The sequence below is a fragment of the Watersipora subatra genome, chromosome 2 (assembly GCF_963576615.1).
Source record: "Watersipora subatra chromosome 2, tzWatSuba1.1, whole genome shotgun sequence".
Classification (NCBI taxonomy): domain Eukaryota; kingdom Metazoa; phylum Bryozoa; class Gymnolaemata; order Cheilostomatida; family Watersiporidae; genus Watersipora; species Watersipora subatra.
This window is the reverse complement of record NC_088709.1, coordinates 64,120,374-64,144,984: the sequence shown is the minus strand read 5'-3', so window position 1 is coordinate 64,144,984 and position 24,611 is coordinate 64,120,374. Positions and strand designations below refer to the sequence as shown.

Genomic DNA, 24,611 nt, shown 5'->3' with positions numbered 1-24,611 from the left:
GATAGGTTTTCCCAGACTTATTTTGCATTATCTAGTGGCTCTCAACTGATCGACACAAACTTGAAAATTATGCTATGAACTGTTTATTTTTAATCTCATGAGGTGAGAATAACAATAACGAATAATAACAATATTGTTTCCCGCTAATGTTATTAAATTTACAATACACACAACAAATTGCTTTTGAATAAAGAATGGTTATATTTCTTTAACAAGAATTTAAGACTTAAGGATGGAGACTGGCAGTGTCATGCAAGTGCCAAGTATTACTGGTACTTTGCCAACAAACATTAGGCTTTTTTAGCTAAAGCTTTATACAAGCTAATATTATATAGTACTGTCTCATTATAGCTATTAATAATGCTTGTAGCTTTTTACAAAGCTTTTCTATGACCAAACATATAAATACTTGGGTTTTCTGTTATCAAATCAGTTGTCTCTGGAGTGTGCAATAAACCATTTCTCTAATTTAATACTCTATTTAATTGCTTCTGTGCAGAAACATAACAGGCAGCAAGTACAGAGATGCTACCTACGTGATGCCAAAAGCTGTCTGTTGTCAAAAGGTTTTTGCTGTTAAGCTTGAGTAACCTATATCATTGCAAAATTCTACCTGAGCAAACTCAGAAAGCAATTTCTTCAATTCACGCAATCATACTATAACCAAAGCTTTTAAAGTAGTTACAACGCGAGTGCAAATTTCGTTTTTTTGTAAATAGCATGTTTGTCAACCTTTTGTTATAATTATGCCATGTAGAATACTCTACTCTCTGAAGGTGTTCAGTCACCTAGTTTTTCACTAGCTCTGTATCCACTAGGAGTTGCACTTACGGTAAATAGTTGATGTTATAGTAAATGTTAATCTATTCATAACCTATCATTGCGCAGGCCTTGCATTTAGTTCTGCTCCGGAACTGTATAGGCTACCTCACATACAACCAAATATGAACTCTGAACTTTAGGCTGTTCACGGCAGATACTGGCAGTCTGCCCTTGAAATAGTTCTGTCGGCTTACTAGCAAAAAACATCTTTACTCTAATTGCAGTAAATGTGACATGTAGTCCACAAACATGCCTGTTTTATTTCACTGTATATCTACACTAGAAGAATGCCTGGCGCTGCTCGGGTAATAAAAGTCTTTGCACAGAAAATTTATTTTTATTTAACAGATAAAAACAGTTACCATTCTAACTTTTAAACTTTATATCATGAAAAAAGTGTTTTATGTAGTTGAAATAAATTAAGAGAGAAAATAAAAACAACTGTAAAGGTTTTCAAATTTATGCCCGTGACACATATGCCTGTGTCTTCCACCAGGTAACAGAAAATATTTGGTTGAAAAACTCCATCAGGTTGTGGTAAACCAGCCTCCTAAACACCCACCTGCTGGCTATCTGATTAAAAGTGAAGGAATCTCCCATCTTCAGGCTTATCGCTAGTTCCTATTAAGGGTACTTCCTGTTGGTGTATTATATTTACGCAATTACATTAAAATTAGGTATAATTAAAATCTAAAAGTTGAGTATTTAAAAAACACTAGATCAAAAAGAAGTGTGAAATATATTACATCTGTCAACTTCATGAATTTAGGCATATTTTATTGTTTTAATGTCCACACTTTATTCCCTTGAATATAAAAATAATGCTTTATACTTTAAATTAACTGAAATTCATGGTTCCGTTTTGACACTTTCCATAAGAGTGATGAATTGGGTTTTTAATTTCCTCACCAAACTCTACAAGTTAACTTGTTCTAATGATAAAATAATTTTTTTGTGCTCGATTGGACCTCTGCACGTTGACATGAATAGGTCTGTACGTATTACAATAACAACTGATCAAAACATTTACAAAGCCTTTTTAACTTGTCTCTACAACTAACTCATTTTTATATGTGTGAATAATTTTTCATGTTTAAGTTTTTCAGCCTTAATATTTGAATTTCACAAAGCATCGGTCCAAATTTTTTATTTTTGTAAAACCAGTTTTTACTCATTAATTTTCTTCGTTTGCTGCCAAACTATCACTATTATTATCATTGGTACTATTATCAGTACCGTTGTTATCATCAATATTATTTTTTAATGATTTCTTCCGTTTTTAAACTGGTTATAGTTAGTATCAGGCTGAAGCCCCTAACCTTAGCCATCCAACATCTCTCTCAAATTTCTTGCTAAATCCAATAGTGCATTGAATTGTACTTTGTCTGTTTCTTTCTGTCCTACACCCAGTGTATTCAAGTCTTGCCGCTGCTCCTAGTGGTCTCATAACAGCGGGCACCAGATTAGAAGCTCGCAGCTGATGTTGAGCACAGTCGTTGAAATTATCTTTTCCTTTCTTTTTTATTATTATTTTGTTTTGATAAAAATATCTCATTAAATGTTTCAGCTTAGTATGTATAAAAAGAAATTATAGTGCTGCTATGGCGACTAGCAAACGGCTAACACGTTTAACCTTGATCTTTGTTGGATTTCCCCAGTATGAAGGAGGAGCTAACACTTACATGCAATAGGTGATATCCAGTCAATCTATGTGATGCTAAACTGTTTACATGCAGTCTACATGCTTAAGTCTAATACTATTGTGTAGTTTAATTTTTAATTCTTGCTACTTATCTTCTGCAATATCACACCTTACAAATGAAATATCTAACTTCATACTTCCAAATGTTTCATCAGATCGATTATATGTAGGTAATTTCTCATAAGTCGATAAATATCAACATAAGCTCATCAACAAAGACTAGATTGTTCATTTACTTGTCTTCACTTTTTATTATGACATTTATTTCATTTTATTATTACGATACAATATTTATCATGTGTTTATTTTCAGTGTGTTTCAAGCAGGAATTAACTATTTAACCAAATTTTTACCCAGTTCTTCTCAGAAGACTTGAATATTGTTTCAAAAACTTACCACTCATTTTTTACAGTAGAGCAACTGAAGTCAGTATCAAGCGCGTCAAGTCGTGATCCACTAAAGGATATGATAGACTCTAATCCAGGCAAGCAGACACGCTCTCTCACGAGCCCCGCCAGTGATGGTAAGAGAGACGCTAGCCATAGCAGCATGTCTCCAGGTCAATCCACTCGCCAGACCGAGTCCCCATCACTAAGACGGAACTCATCTCCGGCCACCCTCATTAACTCATGTAAGTAATTAGTACGAACTAGGGCTAGAAAACTGGCTAAATTTTAGTTTAATAATTCAAGTTGTTGCAGTTTTTAAGAAACATTAAAAAATAAAACAAAAGCGTGGGTCAAGGACATAGCAGTAGCCTGGGAAACCTGACAAAAAGACGAAGAAGATAAAAATATTAATAAGCATAGACATCTAGCGAAAATTCTAAAAAATGTGGTCAAAATTACCTAATGCGAAATTGTTCCAGAGCAAGACTTGATGAACACTGATGAATTATGGGTATAGCTAAGGAAGAAGTAGATAGAGCACTATTCGCTGCTCTGTCGGGATGAGGTAGAACTCCGAGTGAAGTGTTGGATGATACCTAAGGCTAGGGGTTTTAACCTGACACCAGCTCCACCCTTTTTAACTGCTTGAAGCCTGGTCTTGTATGCACAATCGGGTCTCCTGATCCTAGACCATATTAATAACTTTCGATCGACTGCAAAAGCACTCATAATAGCACAATTCATTTTTAACTGAGTATCATTTTAAGGCCCAAAGCTTGTAGAGCTCAATGAGAAAAGTGGAAAAAATAGCAAATGAAACTTTTTTTCAAATATTTTTTAAGAAGTGGTGTTTTAGAAATAACTGAAGAAACATAATGATTGCAGTAGACTGAGTCAGATAGAGAGTGTGTACAGTCATACTTCGACTTACGAGCTTAATGCGTTCAGAGACTAAGCTCGTATGTCAATTTACTCGCATGTTGGTGCAATTTATTTATATATAGAACAATTAAATATATATTGATTGGTTTCCATACTCTAAAATAGCAAATAAAACACTCAAAACAAGATATTGTAACAGAAAGAACATGTTGGTTATTGTCCTAACGTACTACAAGCTTTCAAAAAGCAACAAATAAAAAATAATGCAAAGAAATGTGATTAATTAAAATGTAAAATTAAATACATACAATAGCAGTTAACGCTCGCATTTGCTAGGGAGGGAGATATAAGTTATCCTTCGTTACAACAGTTGACTTTGATAAATTTGGATTTTATCAAAGTGTTAAAAGACAAACTTAGAAGCAAACCTAAAAGCAAACTTTCATTTTCAACTTAACGTAATTAAAATTTCTTCGGCGTTCATAGTTTGAAGTTTCTCGCTGGTTAGCGAGAAATTTTTCCTTTTTTTTCGCTTTCACGACTAGCCGGCCGTTTTAAGATAAACCTATCTAAGGACGTTTGCCTTTGTCGCCCTTTCAACCTGTTGCGATTAAGACGAACACAGGTGTCGTCACAAATGGTTAATGCACGGCCACTAGCCAGCTTGTCCGAATGTCTATTAAACAGTTTGGATAGATAGCGCCGGCCTTTTCACATAGCATCGTTTCAGCTACGCTGTCACCGGCCAATTGTTTATCCAATGCCATCAGCGGTCGTGAAGATCGCTGCAACGTTGAAAAACTATGGTTAGTCCTTGTGCGAACTAAATGTCCTGAATATAATCCTTCTGTTTGATAGTTGTGGATGTATTTCTGTCATATTGCTGAGCTAGCTCAATCACGCATACACATTTCGCATATTTTTCAATAATTTTCCGTTTAATATCAATTGTTATCATTTGCTTTTTCTTCGTATTATCATTCATTTTGCTGGCAAACTTTCGGTCTACGCACAGTACCGTACTTTTAATTCACATAATTCTGCACAGAAAATCGTACACAAAAAAAAACACGGTACAGCAGTATAACCTGAGCAGTTGAAAAATACAGAGTGACGCTGTTCTCATAAAACACCTCCGGCATACTTGGCAACTGACTCAAGTGCTCGTATCTCAAACATGGCTCGTATGTTAGTGCTAAAACTTGCTTGAAAGCTGGCTTGTATCTCAAGTTTATCGTACGTTGGAGCACTCGTAAGTTGAAGTATTACTGTATTTGTTATCAATAGAACAACAATTAGTTTTAGCTTTTGTTGCTGAGAAACTTTCTAGTTTTGTCTATTTTTGATCGTCCTTAGAAACTAATGTTTGATCACGTGGCATTTTTTATTTCTCAGTTGATTTCTTGGTACAGGCAGCGCAGTATGCACAAGAACATAGCATCGTAGTAGCAGCAAAGAGCACAGAATTCAACGTAAAGCAAGCATGTGAGAGAAAAAAGTTTGACATAAGAAAGGCATGCATGCGCAATGCGTAATACAAATACCAAGATCTACAGCTCCAGGAAGCTGGTAGTAGCAGAAGCGTAATAGTCGACAAGTTTGTTGGTGGTAGCTCAGGACTGATAGTTGACAAGTCTGTTGGTAGCAGCTCAGGACTGATAGTTGACAAGTCTGTTGGTGCCAGCCCAGGACTAATAGTTGACAAGTCTGTTGATGGCAGCCCAAGACTCGGGAGACAAGCTAACAAGTAGAACAAAAGCCAAAAGTATAAAGACGGTCGACAGCATCACGCAAACTGGAGCCTCATGAGAGCATTTTATTTCCTTCATTTTGATAGCTGGTTTCAACAGTGAGGACGGAGTGCAGCAACAAATAGCATGTTAGGATTTTGGGAAATATTAATATCCATGTGGACCAGTGCAAAAGCTAGAAGGAATGTCTTTTTGGTAAAAAAGTGAAAAAAAAGCTTTCTTGTTGATATAAGTGTTCAACGTCGCGATGTACCCAGAGTAGAGAATAAAAAGACAAAAAAACATGAGAACCTGACAAGAAAGTGTCAATATTGTAGAACTGGAAAATGCTATCAATTCCAAATATAATCAATGCCACAGAACTATCACAGAAAGCTGTATCTTTGCTTTCCATATTGGAAGTAGGCCTACCATTTGAAACAACCCAGATGTCGTGGAAATGCGCAAATGTTGAAGAAAGCCTTTGAAAAGGAATAAGAAGGAAGAAAGAAATGTTCTGGTGATCTGTGAGCTTCGAAGAAGTCTCAATCTTAAATAGTTACTGATTGAACCGAGTGAATTTGAATCACAAAACAACAATAAATAACATCAATAATTTGTTGGTAGCGCTAGTCAACAGACAATATCAGATTTGGTTAAGGGGACACAACTATGGCGTTTTTAGTAAAAAATTTCTGGATATTAAAAATTGCCATTTTCTAACCTGGTTTCAAAAATCAAGTGAATAAACATGTTGGTTAATTTCTTTTCGTACTTTTATCTTTCATATTGCATGTCTGCATCGATTTCTCATTTTTACTCTAAATGAGTAGCTTTTTTCTGCATTAAACCTAAAAACATTTCATGAAATTTTTTAACATTATGGCAATTTTATGAGTGATCTTAAAACTGTTTTAGTTTTTACCATTTGCCAAAAAGGCTCAATAGCCAAGGAAAACCAAGGAAAGATAACTCTATGAGTAACCAGTACAGGTAGCTTTCACCACTACCCTTGACTAAACCGCTGTTCATTACAAGAATATCTGAAATCAATTTCCGTTATAATTCTTTCTAGGACTGCTGCAATCGAGAATTAAAACCAGAATCTTATGTATGACTAGGCTATTGTAATTCTTTGACTTACTAATAAATGATCAATTACTACTAGTTCTGAGTCTATGAAAAAGTTGAAAAATGCAAGGGAGGCAACTTCAAATTCATATGAATAGTAGCCCAAGATTGTCCCCAGCTCCAATAGTGAGCACATTATAAGAATTTCTTGAATCTTTTGAATAATTAATTTTTAAAATAAGTTTTGCTGTATTCAAAGCTAAGGATTTCAAATTATTTGCTCATCTGCTGTCTGTTAGACTTCAGACATCACAAACAGTTAATCTGACCTTAAATAAAGAAACGGAGGCTAAATATTTTTTCAATCTCTATTTAGTGAGATTTAGGTGAAAGTAATTTGTAAAAAAAATCGTCTTGACAAAGAGACACCTCCAAACAATTCTCCCCAACTCAAGTCTTAATAACTCTATTTCATACAAATAAATAGAGTTAAATTTGTCAAATATTCAAATAGCTCTTTCTGCCTGCTGCGTCATACTGCTAACTAGCATCAAGTAAGATCTCAGCAAACACGAGGAACTGGCACCGTCGGTGTGTTCTCACGATTACATATGTGAACGGGCAGAAGGTTTATCATCACGTAGTAAGCTTTAGATATCACTGAGGTTAAACTACAATTATGTTCAATAGGTTTTTCTAAAAATAGCTCGACCTTTATATGAGGTATCCGTCAAGGTCGTTAGGGTCTGCCAATGAAATCAGACCCTAGATTTTGGTTCATAGACGTTTAGCTCTGCCATTGATAATATATTTGTGCAAAATAGTGTGAGGGTGTTTAAGCTTCTGCAGTAAACTTGATCACAGTTAAAACACTCGGAAAAAAAAGACGTGCCCAGACTTTCCCAATTATAGTAGTGCGTATTGTTTATAAATGATAAATACATGTGTATGTATATAACCTCATCGGTATCGGAAACTGATATGTTTAGACAGCATTTAGAGAAAAACAATGGGATAAACTCTAACCTAACATAAAATCATTTGAAACAGCTATTGCAGACTATATTTGAAGTTTTATTCTATCAATCATGAGAATATACAAAATACAATATATGTCAATAGAGACGTGTGTAACACCACAACTTGGACACAATAGCTGATGTCATAATGAGAGGAACAAACAGAAAAAGTGACTATAGATGTCTATATTAAAGGAATTTTTTTTGAGCGTTTTGTTAATTTTAATCTTGAAATATCCTGGTAGTCAGATAACCTAAAACAATGTACAAAATCTCAAATGATAAAAATATCTATACATTCTGATAAAAATCTTTTTAAAAGTTTGACGCAAGGGACCATATAAAAACCCTTAGAAGTGAAATCAACAATCATTACTATACTAGGAGCCATGTTCATTTGTTGGGTGTTGGCAAAAAAGATTGCATAATACAGGATTTGAACTAGTGTTCATAAAATTACTTCCTAGGCCAAGTGTAACAGCTCTGTGAGACTATGCTAGGAAGAATATTATAAACTGACTACATTAACACATATGACCATGACGCATAGATGGTGAATGCTAGTAAAATAGACATACCAACACACAGTTTATATTTAGCTTGTAGTCACAATATCTCTGCAGCATCCAAGCTGTTACACTCAGTCTGTGGTCACGGCACCCTTAAAGTTATCAACTGTCAATCAATCACACAAGCTATTTATTATTCATATGATTACTCACTTTGTCAGCCTTCTCTGGAATACCATGTAAATTACTTTGATTAAATTTATAGAGATTTGATTTTATCTTAAATTTATTTCATCAGCCAATGCTAACAAAAAAAATAAGAAAATGTGGAAAAAAATGAAATAATAATAACAACAATGAAATTCTAGCGTATTTAAAAGATAATGTCATGATGTAAGGTTGTTCTAGATATAAGTCTATATCTGTCTATGTCTATGTCTATGCAAAATGTCTATATCTGGTATAGTCAGTGGTTTTTATTTGTGGGTGTAGCTATGAAGTGGGTGGTTGTTTTGTTTGTGGGTGTAGTGAAGTGGGTGTTGGGTATATGGGACGACCTGTTATAGTACTTTAAACAGCAGATATTCAGAAACACTGAAAGTTCCATCAAGCCCTCCATCAAGTGCCTCCAATCAGTGCTCACAAACCTTCTGTGATGTAATTGTTACTGGTTTTAGTGTTAAAAATTCTTCGCTGCCAGAAGAGGTCCACTTTGTAATGGAATTTGCTTCAGAATTTGCTTTCAATTTTTTTCTCGACCTAATGATTCGTTGCCTTTTATATTTTATATAACACTTATAATGACTGGAGTTGTCTTCTTTTAGAGTTATATAAGTGTTTATTAACTTTAGGAGTCATACACTTCCTACTTGACTGTAGCAAGAGAATTTGTTTTATCTACGATTCTTAGAAAGCGCGTACAGTACTTATAAAAATAAAATCATATATGTATATATAGTTTATATTATTGTACATGTACATTAATAGTATACTGTACATTTTATATATGTTATTAATATATGTATTATATATGTATATATGATAAGTAACTATTTATTTGGTTGACTGCGTGATATATTAGTTGTCCTCTTTTAACCTCAGTTTGCTTCAGCACGATTATCTTTATAATTACTTTCAGCTGCCAAGCTTACGCCTCCCAGTGTTCTTAGGCCTCTCGAAATCCAATCACCAAACAGTTTAAATCTTCAACTTCCACCAACATGTGGCGCAAAACAGCTGGCAAAGCTCAAGCGCTTTCTCACCACCTTGCAGCAGTTCGGATCAGAGATATCAACAGAGATTGGGGAAAGAGTTAGAGCTCTCGTACTAACACTTGTAGTAAGTTCATCAGGCTAACTTTGATAAGGCAACAGGCTTAAAGGTCTTTTTGTTCTTTTTCACTACACAGTTTGTTTCAGAACTTTACCTCAGCAGATTCTTATCCGATTTAATAACTTTTCTTAAATAAGGAAATCTACAAGCTCGCTGATGGGCATAATTTGCTATTTTTAATGCTTGAAAATCTAAAACTGTTTCAACCATCAGTAAGATAAACACAAGGCTTTCAACTTGCCCGGCTCATGTACGACATGACAATCATCAGTGCTAACTTTGTTTAGAAAGATCTAAGGCTATGCACAGGAATCCCTCACATTTTGGTTAATGGCGACTGGCACGAACGGTGAAAAATGAAAAACTGCTAAGTAATGTTAACCCTCCATCTTTTTTATTGAGAGCCAATTTTTGAAAAAAATTTATTCAAATTTATCGAGTCAAATTTAAAAATTAAAAATGAATTAAAATAACATATAATTAACATATTTGGTTCACCGTGCTGCTTTACCTAAAACAATTGTTTTGCTTGCTCATTTTTCCAATTGTAAGGAACATGCGGCGAGGATATATTGTAACTGAAACCATTCTTGGTATAGCCTTTGAAAACATTGCAAGAGAGCTTAGAAATGTTCACTTCACAAGTCTAGGTGCCAACCAAGAGACTCTTTAGCTAATAGCATGCTTTTTTATTTCTATAAACTATCGTCAAATTTATATCGACGCTGCCTCTTCCACTATGCCACGTTTGATAAAATAGCTGACACTAAAAATTAGATGAGTTCATCGATGAAGAGATCGGAAGTATTGAGGAGATCAGAGTATTGTTCAGCCTTTGTAACCTCTCTTGTTGGCAACTACTACATAATTCTGATCTATTTATAACACTAAACTTTCCCACTTTTACTAAATATTAACCTTTATTTCCTGAAAGAAGCCCTCCGGAAAGCTTTGAAACCACATCATTCAGATCTCATTTACTGTTGCAATAATGTTGTTTTTAAAATTTTAGGCTTGGTTACTAGATAACACACATGTAATTACACTTGCTGTCTAATCTTCTCACCAAACTGATGGACACTTCAAAACACTTTATCTTTATGCGGTTGGAACAAAACCACTTTAACAGACCCATTTTATGTTATTTTTAAGTGCACAACAAAATGCCTGATAGTAAGTTGTTTTGAGTCATGTTTGTCTGTGCTATTTACAATGACCATTAACAGATATCATTATTCGATACATATCAAAGACCGGTGCGCCATTTGCCATTGGCGATTTGCCAATGAAAAAGTTATTTTCTTTATTCTCCTTCTGAAGTGCCTTTTCATTCATTTCTCTCTAACTCTTTTCTAGACATTCTCATCAATCAAGCAATCAATCTGAATCAATTTAAACTTCTTTCATTTTCTTACTCACTATTACTCTGAAATATACTTACATCTGTCCGTAAACACCCTCGAATTCATCATCATAATCCATGTATTAACTCCTGTGTCTATGTCCTGTGTCTATGGACAGATGTAAGTATATTTTAGAGTAATAGTTAGTAAGATAATGATAGAAATTTAAATTGATTCATATTGATTGATTGATTGATTGATGAGAAAATTTAGAAGAGGATTAGAAAGAAATGAATGAAAAGGCACTTCAGAAGGAAAATAAAGAATATCACTTTTTCATTGGTAAATTGCAAATGGTAAATGGCGCACCGGTCTTTGGTAAATACAATACAGTTATGATGAAGCACTTGTGGAAGATCTCAGTGTTATTGCTGAAATACATTTAAAACGTTCAAAGCTAATGAAAATAGTTGGTAGTCTGGCAACCAACTATTATCAGTTTACTCAGTTGCAATGAGTTGAAGAATTTGCAAGCAGTTGGAGCTGAAGCTAAAACTGGACTCTTTAAGAGAATTAAAGATGCTGACCGGCCTTTTCAACAATTGCTGACTTCATTACAGCTCCTACTGCAAAGTTGATAACATATTGCTTATATTTACTTTACCTTATATACTCCTGTATATGTTGATCTTATTTATAAGTCGATAGGTATTTTAAGACGAAAAATTGCATTATTATAGGTATTACTAATGTATAAGTCAACCTTGAAAATTGTTCTTTAAAATTGTCACCCAGAAACTCGACTTATATACTAGTATTTACAGCAATTAAACAAGTTTAAATTACTACCTATAATTTTTGATATTATATGTTATATGTTATATTATGTTATAAAATTTGTTCCTGAGATGTATAATAACTGTTTCAGTAATGTATTAGTACTTGAATACATGAGTAGGTGTGACCTTTACACTATAATAATGCTGATTCCAAATGATATGACTTTGCATGTTTTTCACAATTCATTTAATTTAGTTTTTCAATTTTATATCTATGTTTTAACTAGTTTTATTGCGCGGATAAAAATACAAGATTATTGCTTAAAAGATTTGCTTAAATAAAACTGTCTAGTAATAACAAAACTTTGGGTCCGTTCGGTCTCTTTATCTTTTCATCTATAAACCACAAAATGGAGGCTACTGTTTTTATATGTAGCTAGTACTGGTCCTTAATTTTAACATCTCTTTTGTATTATATTAAACTCTCTGTTTACTTCTCTGTTGCTATGATTCACACGTTCCTACATGCAACAGAGTTATGGATGTTTTAAATAACCATAATGCTGTTACATGTAGAACTGTGTTAAATTAATTTATTACCATTGGTGATAAATTAATGTATTTGTGATAAAAAGAAGCATTTTAATATTAACTATGATCAAGTTCAGCGATCTTTAGGATTCTTTTGTTTTCGAGGCAAGATGTTTCATGGCAAAAACCTATGAACGCTTATAGTATGTGCTAGCAGTAAGTCCGGAATTTCTTTCGCGACAAAAATCCACGAATGTGTTCATTAAAGGTGATTGTCCTAATGCATTGGAAGATGGATACTTGAGCTTATAATCAGATAAATCGTGGCACATTTATATGTAAAAGGAAAGTTCTAAGGCTACCAATTAATCCTGTCATTACTTGAAGTAGACCTACTTTTACACATTAAATCAACCATAGTGAGTCTCTTCTTACAACTCTTCTCTCACGTGAGAATTTTATAACTTCACAGATCATCACTCTTATTATAGTAAATATTATTATTTAACTTTCGAATGCAGTTTACTAAACATAAAACCAGTTTTTTATAGTTAATTAGTTCAGTAGTGTTTTTATTTCTATTTCGACTTACATTTAACTTTTTAAAATTTAATATTCGTTTATCATTTTACATTTATTCTAACCTAAAACCTTTTTTCATATTTGCCTTCATCTGTTTTAATTTATGACCCGTATTCCCTTGAGTCTTAATACAATAGACCCCTATAATAACCATTATGAATGTTTGACCGAAATAACTCTAATATTTGGCATTGTGCAGTTTCCCAACGCTGTATATGGGGTTAAGAAGAGTTCATGAACAAGCAGGCATAAGTTACAACACTCTCCTCCTAGACTACAGAGTGGACACTAACTCTGGTCATAGCTGAGTTGTCTGACGCTGTTGTTAATAACATAGATATACCTAAATGTGCTTGGGTGAGATTCTCATCACTTTCATGACTCTACTAAAAAGTAGTACTTACAGGTAAGTCAGTCACACATGGTTTTCTTTTAATGTTTTTTCTAATTTTAGAATTCTCAAATGACAATTGAAGATTTTCATGCCAAACTTCAAGAAACTACAAATTTTCCATTGAAGCCTTTTGTGATCCCCTTCTTAAAGGTGAGTAAAGTAAAAGTAAGTGTAGGATTTCTTCTACAGTGTAAGTGCATTTAGATGTAAGCGTAGGATTTCTTATACAGTGTAAGTGCATTAAGCTGTAGGTGTAGGATTTATTATACAGTGTAAGTGGATTTAGCTGTAAGTGTAGGATTTTCTATACAGTGTAAGTGCATTTAACTGTAAGTGTAGGATTTCTTATACAGTGTAAGTGGATTTAGCTGTAAGTTTAGGATTTCCTATACAGTGTAAGTGCATTTAACTGTAAGTGTAGGATTTCTTATACAGTGTAAGTGCATTTAGCTGTAAGTGTAGGATTTCCTATACAGTGTAAGTGCATTTAACTGTAAGTGTAGGATTTCTTATACAGTGTAAGTGCATTTAGCTGAGAGAACATTTGTCTTAAAAGATATGACAGAGGTTTGAACCGCATTTGGTGTTAAAAAATAATTTTTGCATTCGAATGGGCAGATAATAAATACTAGCACTATAACATAGTGTACTATACATGACAGAGTATGCTTAATCAGAGAAGACAACTCCAAATCTGCTGTTGAATCAAAGTCGCGTTGGTCTGGACACAGAAGGCTGGTTCACACTGTATCGCTATATGTTGGTGTTAACCACACGATACTTCGGCTATTGTCTGTGATAAAAATGTTTACACTATCACAAACCCATCCGCGTTTACATCAGTGAAATGTCTGAGGCGCAGCGTTCTCATGGTACGATGTGGTCGAGGAAATTAAAAAATACTAGTCCCGCAGCAACTGTAATAAAAGAAAATATGGATCGAGCAATTCGTGACAGCCAATCATCAGTGGCACACATTGCACAGGCCATCGTGAATGCTCTGCAAACTATTGGGAAAGTTTGACAGCTACAAACTTTCTCGAAGTATCCCGAAATACTCTGATGCTTTCAGTTTATGGTGCATGTGGCAACATGTGGCAACATAGCGTAAACCAACCTTTGACTAGATTTCAGATACAGTTATAAACAACCAGCATTTCTCTCTTTGTTTTATGAAACTTCATATATGGAATTCTTTGATTACGTAAATGGGCAGTATAAAAATATGTAAGCATATGTGTTACGCTATTCTTTTGATACCAGCAAGATTTCATCAGGTTTTTACTGTCAACAATGCTGTTAGTTTTTTTTGACAATGTAATGCTCACGTGTCTCAGCAATGTGTTTTGTCATTGTTTTTTGGAACCTTCTCTGTCCTTCTTTTATTTTTGCACATGATTTCGAATGCCCTTGACCTTAGCATAATGTAAGTTTTAAAAGGTTAACAACTGCATGCATCAGCTGTGGAATATTGGTTAGCGCACTACACTGTCGGTTGCCAGTTGTCAGTTGCCAGTTGTCAGTTGCTAGTTGTCAGTTGCCAGTTGCCAGTTGTCAGTTGTCATACTTAGCTCCAAAACTGTCTAACAAAACATATGTAAATTACGATGTCAGCGATAAGAGATCATATCTTGTATCTTATGTAAATAAAAGTGTTAAAATAATGTAATTCCAAGTCTCCATTATCTTGGGAGATATAGAAATCAATATTCACATCTTTATGTAGTAGTTAACCAACTAGCTATTAGCTTAACAACAACTTATAATATAACATAATGTGGAATAGCATAATATAATATGCTAAAATGTAACATAGCACAATATTATATAATTTATAATTTAATATCATATACTATAATGCATATAATATAACGGAACGCAGTATAATCTAAAATCTTAGAATATATGATGATATAATATAACAAGGGTCAGCGGTTTGAGTCCTGCTATGGGCTGTCAAGAAAGGTATCTGGTCTTAACTTGCTCTTATGCTAAGGGAGACAACCCTGAGAGAAAGCCTGAGACAGGCAACAAAAAACCACCTCAACACCCTCCCAAGAAAACTCAAGAAATCTCTAATACATTTAAATGGAAAAGCCCTTGGCAAGAGAGCAGAATACTCCAAACCAGCCAGATTATAACTTTTGTGTAGTACATCACAACATGATTTTACCCTTTATCGCCATACACTAAACATCAGTAGACTATGTTGTTAATGTGTTTTAACAAGCAGTTAGACATTTTCCATACATGCAATTTTAAGATATCATTAACTTTAACAGGCCACTCTGCCATCACTTCAAAGGGAGCTGCTTCAGTGTGCACAGCTCTCACGTCAGTCTCCCCAGCAGTACCTCTCTAACAATGAAAGAGTCATATTTGATGCTCCACCTGCGGGAGACTCGCATGGAGATAGTGTCAGCAGTATTTCTCCTGAATTTAGAGATGACAGCGTAGCTCATAAGCGAAAGGTTTCTCCTATAGCTAGTAGGTAAGTCAATATCTGCAAGAGAAGAAAACTACCAATAGTTAGACGCAATTGAACAGCAGATTGTCTACTCAGAGAATTTTAGTAATACTTTTTTGTTGATCTACAACACAATCCAGGTCAATCATACAAAGGTTTGCATTTCAGCCTCAACATTTAGCTTAAATTTACAAATAACTGCAGGTTGTTAAAGTTTATATTAACAAGTAACTGCAAGTTATTAAAAATGATACTGACAAGCAACCACATGTAGGTAGAGCTCATATTAACAAATAATATTGCAGGTTGTTAAAACTTAAATTAACAAGAAGCTGCAGGCTTGAGCTTGACGAGAGAAAAAAGGAAGTTGTTGCACTGACAAGCAACTAGAGGTTTTTAGAGGTTACCTATATTAAAAAGTACACATAAGGTGCTAGAGCTTGTTTTGACAAGTACATGCATGTAATTACAGCTTGTTCTGACAAGTACATGTGAGTTGCTAGAGCTTGTTCTGACAAGTAACTACAAATAAAACACTATTCAGCTCCAATAACCACCGAGCCCTTTACTTCTCCATAATTATTCTATGGAACTAAGTCTGTGGGATTATTATTTAATGCTGGTAATGTCTCCCCAAATTTAAAAAATATTTGCATTCTAACATAGTCTATGAAATCAAATACAAGCAAAATTATTTTTAAAAAAAGCATAGCAACATAGTAATTAAAACATTTTATTAATCATTTTATTAATAGTTTATTCCCGTTGCCTTTAAATTACTAATTTTGACTAAGCAACTATAAAAATATCACTATATAAAAACAGGAGCTATATAAAAACATGCAACAATTTAAAAAATATTATTTGTTACAATTGACTGACAGATTCTTTAAAGAGTTCATTAATTTAGTTCATTGTGGAACAATCTTATTGGTCAGATTGAGAGTCTGTGGCCAATCAGAGACATGCTTATGACAATCTAAAGCTTATTTATATCTCCTAAATAACAGATAGAATACAAATGAAAATTTATTGAATTTGTGTTAAGTATTCAGCTAATGCTATACAATTACTTACAGCCACTCCAGTGATATACCGCCACCTAAAAGGTTAGTTCGAGATTCTTCTCCAGCTAGTCATCGCTCTAGTAGAAGCCCCCCTCATACAATACTAAACGATACAGAACCTGGTCTACTCCCACCTGGAGAAAAGCGGATGTTCACTGAGAAAGGTTTGTTATGTGAAATGCTTTAGTACAATGCTGTGTTATCTTAACAATGAGCAATAGAACCTTTCTATCAAGGAAACTAAGCTTTTGATACTTTTAGAAATTGTCTTCTCATGTTTAAGGTAGAGCTAGAATTAATGTCAAGTTCTAAATGACTTGAATATTACTTTTATCAGATTTATTGTTTTTGTATTGCTATTTTATTAATAAAAAAGCTATTATTATTAATTTTATTAATAAAATAGCTCAGTTTAATTATGTTAAACAACATAATTAAACTTTTGCTATTTTTAATTAACATTCAATTCAATTAACATTAAAGTCTTTCGTAAGATAATTGTTTGTATACAAAATACTATAAGCTTGAGCAATTTTGTACATAAAACATTTCGTGATTGCTTTTTTCTACATTTTGGCGATAGATTAGCTTTTTTTCTATAAGTGAGATAATTCGACGAGCTTTTAGAGTTTAAAAGTATTATGAGATAGCAATTGTTTAAACATTGAAAAGGAAGTAATCTTAAAAATGAAGTCAGACCTTTAGTTGACAGTCAGTTTACTAAATTTGGCAAACTTACCTAGAGAACAACCTAGACTGACAGGAGTTCGCTTCTCTCTGCATATTCTTCAGAACTGACTTCTTAGAACAACCCGACATTATATCACCAACTCTCTGCTTAGCCTCTAAAACTAAAGCTCTCCATGTTCTAGAAGTTCACGTCTATTACAGATCTGTTGCCGACTCCGATGCAGATAAAACTAGAAGATATCAGCAGGATGTTTAGGGCAAGGCTTGAAAGTTCAGAGTTCAACAACCCACACAGATTCACCCCAGGCTCTATTAGCAATAGAGACAACATTAGCCCGGATTCCATCATTCATGAAGAAGAAAACTGGAGGCGGGTGGAGACGGTACGTTCCATTGTTAACTGATATGAAAATTTTAAAATGTTAATTGGTGAAATCTGCTTGAACCTTGCATTATAAGTATCTGCGACGTTGACTAATCAAAACGTGTAGCATGGGAACAGTTTATTAGAGCAGCAGCCAATAGAAGAGTTTTTGCTTTGCTTTCACTCATTGGCTAATCAATGGCACAGACATGATGATCATATATCATGTCTGTGTTTTGCTGTACAACTGACCTCTATATGTGGAAGCTTGAAGATTGCAAAGCGAGTGTTTTGTCTCCAAAACTGTTTTTTTGTTTTTCTAACATCAAAATCATTGTTGAAAAATAAAATATCAAGACTACATATATTGTTAAAAATAGAAGCACTTTCAAAATGCTGTCTGTTAACCTTGAAATTAAATGCAATCGATTATCGTTTAACACTAAATTGAGCTTTGATGAAAGAAAGAACTTGGCCCTTTTAAAGAATATACATGAAAACTATCTCTCTTTATAGACATCAACGGGTGAGCCTTTTATAATCACAACAAAACTATATGGTTTCAGCTATATATAATATAATATATAATGCAATGTGTAATATCAATTTTGTGTTACTTAATCCAATAAAATAAATTTATTATTTGGTTTTATTTTAGTGTTTTTTTTTCACAGAGTTGTCAGCTATCTGTTATATATTACTACTTTTATTTGTATTATATTACTATTACTGTATAGTAATAATTATTTTTATTGTATATATTACATATAAATTAAAACTTGTGTTAATAATATTATACAAAATAATAATGGCACTAGTATTTATTCTACAGATGTTGAGTGACGTGTCTGGACTTGTTGAGAAGGCCAAGTCAGCAATGGCGACTCTTCAAGAAAGCAGAGTAAAGGAAACACAAGAATTTTCCCTCTGGATGAGGCGACACGCAGAAGGTATCGACCAAGATTACAAAAAACGAACTGGTGAGATTATGTCTCAGACTATACGACAATCAGAAGACAGAATCGCTGAAATCAGGCGACAAGCGGGTAAGACTGAAAATGAAGATCTGTGTAGCACCAAAATTATTAAAATCAGGTGGAATAGTTGGAGTTGCCTTTTCTCCTCACCGCATGCTTTGGTACTTTAATTATTGTTTATAAACTGTATATTATATATATTGTTTTAATTGGAAATAATTCAATTTCAACAAGATATGTTTTCTGAATTATATCATACAAGACTCATAAATAGATCAAAAACACGGCAACAATTAATCAATAAAATCAATAAAATCAAATAAATGGTTTGAAATGTAGCGTTTAAAATACCTATTAGATGATAGATTGTTGAGCAGCTAACGATGGTGTTTTCAAAATAATTGTTAGATGTTGTATGCAATATGTTCATATCATGTAAGTTGAAATGAGTTGAAAACATGTAACTGTCATGTAAAAAAGAGGACACAACTCATGATAGATCTGGAAACCTACTGTATAATTGACATAAAATAAAAATGAAACAAATGCATAGAAAAAGATGCAAAGATTTGAAAAAGTCATTTGTTGGAATAAAATATAGGCTTGCAATTAGTCGGAGTGCACTTTTTGCAACAAAAATAAATCATTAGTGACATATCTTGGAGCTAGACTTTGTGGCAAAAGATGAATATAATATTTAATATTAAATTTAATAACAATAGTAAATTAAAGTTAATAAATTGATGAGCTGATTTTAAATTAATGTATTGCGAAACTGGAGCGGAGTCAATGGTCGTCTACATCAATGAGGCCAAATAAGTTGCGCTTCTGTGTGTTTAATTTTTATCATGTGTTCACTTTCACTATGACTATGAAATTGTGCTTAAATATTTTGACATTTTAAGCTCCTATAAAAATTTACCTGCAATGGTTAGACAACCCTCCATAGTTTCCATGATTACAAAATAGCCCTGCTTTTTACCTGAAGAGACTTTTAAACTTGTCAAATCTCTCTCAACTTGCCAAAGATCCATCGCCGCTACTGGTTGACAACTTCAAAAAAGGGATTTTTGGAGTTGTCAACTTTTCTTTTTTAAACCTGGACTGGAATCTTAAACTTATGTTAGCCTATCACAGTTAAATCATAGCTTGTAGTTCTGGTTCTAAACCTAAAATAGGAACTCAAATTCAACTCAGGTTTTAAAGAGATTTCAAATTGCGGATGTTTTTGACTGATTTAAAGGATTGGCCACAAGTTGTATTGCTGGTCAGATTGAGCACACATGCTGATATTACACATGCCAATCTTTCTTGGCTTCACAATAGACACTTCAGCTACCATTATGCTACTATGTAAAATTGTCAGTCAAAACAAATGTTTAAACTCACATGAGCAACAAGACTATTGCAGTTGGTATAGAACTGTAGTAGGTACTGCAGCCGGCACAGTATGAATTACATAAAAAGAAACACTTTTTTATTACCCGTGCAACGCCAGGCATTCAATTCAAGTATATATGTATATGTCATTTACATACTAAAACAGTGTGCTTAAAGTGTATTGAGATATTCGTATCTGATAACATTGTTTAGAACAATTTAAAAAAAATAAAAGGTCACCCAAGTCACTCCTGACAATTATTCATGTAGGAAAACTCTGACAATTTGCTAGTCACGATTATATGAGTTTATAGGTTGACTTGTAATACTAGTAGCTGTAAGTCTAGAAGCTTCTTCAACAATAGTGGGAATGCGTGATTAGTATTTCCTAAGAATAAAACATACGTCACGAATAGCTAGATATGGAAGCCGTAATAATAATCGCGGAGTCAGTGTTGACCGATCATCTTAATAGCATCTTTTGTTAGCGAAGCTAGCCGCATCCGATGTTGAACGATACGTTTGCACTGAGTTAAGCTGTTACTAAACTCTCAATATACGCTAATCATTGCCGCTGAAGCTATAGGATAGACAGAGATTTTACGCAGCAGCTGAAGCTTCTGCTGCAGGTAGCAGCCAAATTATCCAAATATTGAAAGTTTGCAGCCGATTAACTTCAGTGAGATGAATTTGATTTTGTTAAGTGCACCTTATTAAGTACTTATAGCGAATACACCGCTTACTTTATTTTTAAATAAGTGGTGGAATCAAGCAAGATTTGAAATGAAACAAAAAATTGTATATCCAAAACTGATAGGAAACTTGTTCCAGTCCTTCTGTGTAGATTTTACACAGCAGTCAGCTTCTTACCGCCTGACGAGCTCTGATTTAATCATTTATAGAATGTCCCTGAAACATCTCGCAGTGTTTACCATTTTCTCAGTGTTCTAATGACATTACAGATGAAACAGTTAAAAATGTGAAAAGACAAGCACTCCTTGAGATTCACCAGGCCGTTACGGCAGCCGAGGTCAAGGCCAATGAGTTAGTCAACCAAGAACGGGCAAGAATGGAAAATGTTCTGCTGCATATTAAAAAGGCGGCTAAAGACGACGCTGTTAGAGCAGTTAATAAGCAAGCCGAATCTCCAGAGGTAGGCAAAACATTTTAAAGTATTAATTATTTTAACACGTTTCCTTTTGGATTTTATGTATTATTGTTCGAATTATGTTCTTAGTTCATTTTGTAACCTATAGACCTGTGAATGTGATGTGTATTGAGACATGGTTGTTATTATAGCAGTTCAAAGTTTGAGCCCAGACTGACAATCAAATGATTTTCATAAAATGCATTGGTCATTACTTTATTGGTAAACTCACAGAATAATTTAGCGAATTAAGTTAATATCATTAATCATTAATGCTGGTACAGTATACAACATATTGTACTGATTGGCCAAAACAAAAGTATCAGTTACATAAGCTGAATGCAAAACCACTTTTGCGATAATACATAAATTCGACATTGAGATTTTTAAATATTATTTAGTTATTCATTGTACAAAACATTAGAGTATGATAGTTATATGCAAAAAAGTGTAAATCTTTTTAAAAAATTCCAAATTTGACACAATTATCAAAAGTACAAAATAAAAAGGCCTGGAGCTATTATAATGAAATACTACACACTCATCAATAGAGAGGACAGCTCTTAGTGTCTCAAAATACTAATTTAAGTTAAACAATAAATATTTTTAAGACTAGCTATTACGTGCAGAATTTTCAAAAGTTATCTCCCTTGTATGTAATTTGACAATACAAATATAGCTTATCAATCGGAGTATCATTTGAGCTGGGCTAGTAAAAGTAAGACTTACCCATTGAATTGATAACTCCCAACATCATCGTAGAAAAGCTCCCATACAGAGCAGGACAGCAGCAAATGGTTAATGGACATCCTGTTCTCTGTTATGGCCATCCTCACTCTACATCCGTTGTACTTTGTTGGTATTGACTAAACAAAACCATTGACACAAATGCTACTCAAGCAGATACATAAAACTACTATATGTTGTGAAATATTTCAAACAAACATTTATCCATCTCAGTATCTTGTTCAAAACATCATTTCATGTGTCCTCATTCTAAATGACTTAGGCTTATTTAATTAATACTAGTACTCTGACAGTGTGGTGTGCCCTAAGAGATCACCAGGTATAATAAGTATACGTACAACAATTCTGCAATCTATTCATTGGTGCAGACGGTAGTGTGCTGGGCTGCTAAGCTTAAAGTTACGAGTTTGAATCATGAACGATACAATCTTTTTTTCATTCAAAGCCACTGCTTGTGCTGCACAGACGCTTTGGACAGACGCGGCTCTTCTTATAGTAAATACTACTGAATGTCCGGCATTGCTCGGCTAATAAAAAAATTACCCAACGAATTTGAGTAACTTACCTGGTAAGCCAATAAAGTTAAGCTTACCTTTACTAAAACAATTACTGTCCTCACAAAGTAATTGTTACGTTACGTGTAACTGTCAACTGTGCTAGTTAATGACCCAAGAGCAAACAGATTGGCTATCATAGTGTAGTGAATTAGATCGCTAGTATACCCACTGAGAGGTTCTAAGATCAAATCATTTGCAGTGTGGACTTTTCATTTCTGCGATTTTAATGACTGGACAGACGACAAACACTGAAATTTATATATATAGATTAAAAAACCAATTATGCTTATTTGTCCCGTTTTTATTATTATATTAAATTTGGCACTTGTAGAATTGCTGGAACTGTGGGAGACGAGCGAGTGAGACATGCAGTGGTTGTAACCAGGCTCGGTATTGCGGTCAGTTCTGTCAGCACAAAGACTGGGACAGACATCACACTTCATGCCGTGAAGGGAAAGAAAAAAGCAAGGAAGAAGCAGTTATTCCTTCACCCACCACAGTTGAAACAAAAAAAGAAAAAAGTTGATGGATCAACAAGAGGACTATCTTGGTTGGACTTGACTTTTTGGTCTAAGGGCTTTTGAGTATAGTGTTTGTGTTGGACTGGCTAGATATGGTCTGAATTGGATTCACATTTTTGCATCATTCCAGTAAATTAATTATTTTTTTCTAGCTCTGTAGCAAGTTTATTAGTTGTATTGTTTTGTGTGAGGCGCTATTTCTATAGGCAAAAGTACAACGAGTTTAGAAATTTTATCTACAAGTTTTTTTATTTAAAAAGAATTTGTACAGTTTATGATTTCTTGTTTCTCGTACATAAATTATATGTTTAACATACAATTAATTTTATCACATACTGCTGGGTTAACTAAAAATGCAATATATTAAAAATACTTCTCTGACTCGTGAAAGGATTCACCCTGCTTTGATGTCTCCATAATCTTTGTGTTACGAGTAACACGGAACTTGCAGTGCACTCAAGTGCATGCACGCTATAGCTCATGTAGAACTCGTGCCTTATACAGGAAGGGTCGTTCATCCAGCCGTTATGTGGCTACAGATTACTGCTATCTTTGGTATTTAGGCTTTATCTATGAAATGTAAGAGGTAATAGATTTGGAATCTCACAGCATGGAATTCAACAAAAGATGTGAAGAGGATGATTAGGTAACGATTAGAAGGAATTCATGATTATAGGTGTGTCAACCTTTTAAACATGACCTACGTAATACACAAAAATATATTGTTAATGCTAGCTCATTTGCTAGCATTTGTTAAATACTGTGTGTGAGATTCACATCATGATAACGCAAGCTTAGAAACATTGGGAATCACGTCAGCATGGTTCTAAAGCTAGGAGAGTAACTAAAGAAGCTGGGAGGGCACCCGGACTGGGTGTGAATATTTTTAAAACTTACACATAGAGTAGATGTCATGAGAAAACTGAGTACTTACATTATATTTAGATATCATAAGATAGAGAACACGACCTGTTGTCATTTGAAGGTCAGAGAGGTTCCCTCTCAGAACCATGTATGAATTGATTGCTAGCATAAACCTAATGAGCCCCTTTTTATAATTAGTTGACTGTATATTGGCAGCTCAACTCTTTGACAAAAAAGTGTCACTCTGTATGTGTATGTATATTTTATTTCATCAATTAGTAGAAATATAACATCAAGCAAAATGAAGATATAATTATAATATTGACTAAGTTAAACAAAATAAATGAAAGCTTAGTTCCTACTCGTTAAGGCATGATGAGGCCCACATGGGCAGTAGGACTGCAGCTAGTTGAGGCGCTGGGCCTACAGGAATTGGCAAACTCAAACAGCTGGTCTGGATTAATCTAGGCTTAACAAATGGCTTTTACATTAACTCTAAAACTAGAAAATGCAGAAGTTTTGCGAAGTCTATTGAAAGACAGTTCTATTGTAGTGGTACTCTGTATTAAATTGTTTTTTGACCTGAAGCAGTATAAAATCATGGTAAAAGTAGATTGGTTTCTGAAAATATAGTGTTATAGTGTGAATCTTTCTTTCTTTCGTCATCACTTGAATAAAATTTTGAATGAGCTATCAAGAGAATTTTATACTGATAAAGTTTGTCAACAGGCAACACAGATAGCTG

General features: G+C 33.9%; 1 protein-coding gene across 3 annotated transcripts in view; it reads left to right on the top strand.

Annotated features, from left to right (window-relative positions):
* The window catches only part of LOC137387087 (protein CBFA2T3-like), a 32,544-nt gene extending 9,161 nt beyond the window's left edge, over positions 1–23,383 (top strand). For all 3 annotated transcript variants that reach the window (XM_068073380.1, XM_068073381.1, XM_068073379.1), the window contains exons 2-10: positions 2,937–3,155; positions 9,263–9,462; positions 13,146–13,235; positions 15,368–15,576; positions 16,632–16,783; positions 17,511–17,692; positions 18,506–18,719; positions 20,993–21,183; positions 22,813–23,383. In XM_068073380.1, coding sequence (XP_067929481.1) covers positions 2,937–3,155; positions 9,263–9,462; positions 13,146–13,235; positions 15,368–15,576; positions 16,632–16,783; positions 17,511–17,692; positions 18,506–18,719; positions 20,993–21,183; positions 22,813–23,007 — 1,652 coding nt within the window. In that variant the 3' untranslated portion in view covers positions 23,008–23,383. The remainder of the gene's footprint in view (positions 1–2,936; positions 3,156–9,262; positions 9,463–13,145; positions 13,236–15,367; positions 15,577–16,631; positions 16,784–17,510; positions 17,693–18,505; positions 18,720–20,992; positions 21,184–22,812) is intronic.
* The last annotated feature ends 1,228 nt before the right edge of the window (positions 23,384–24,611 follow it).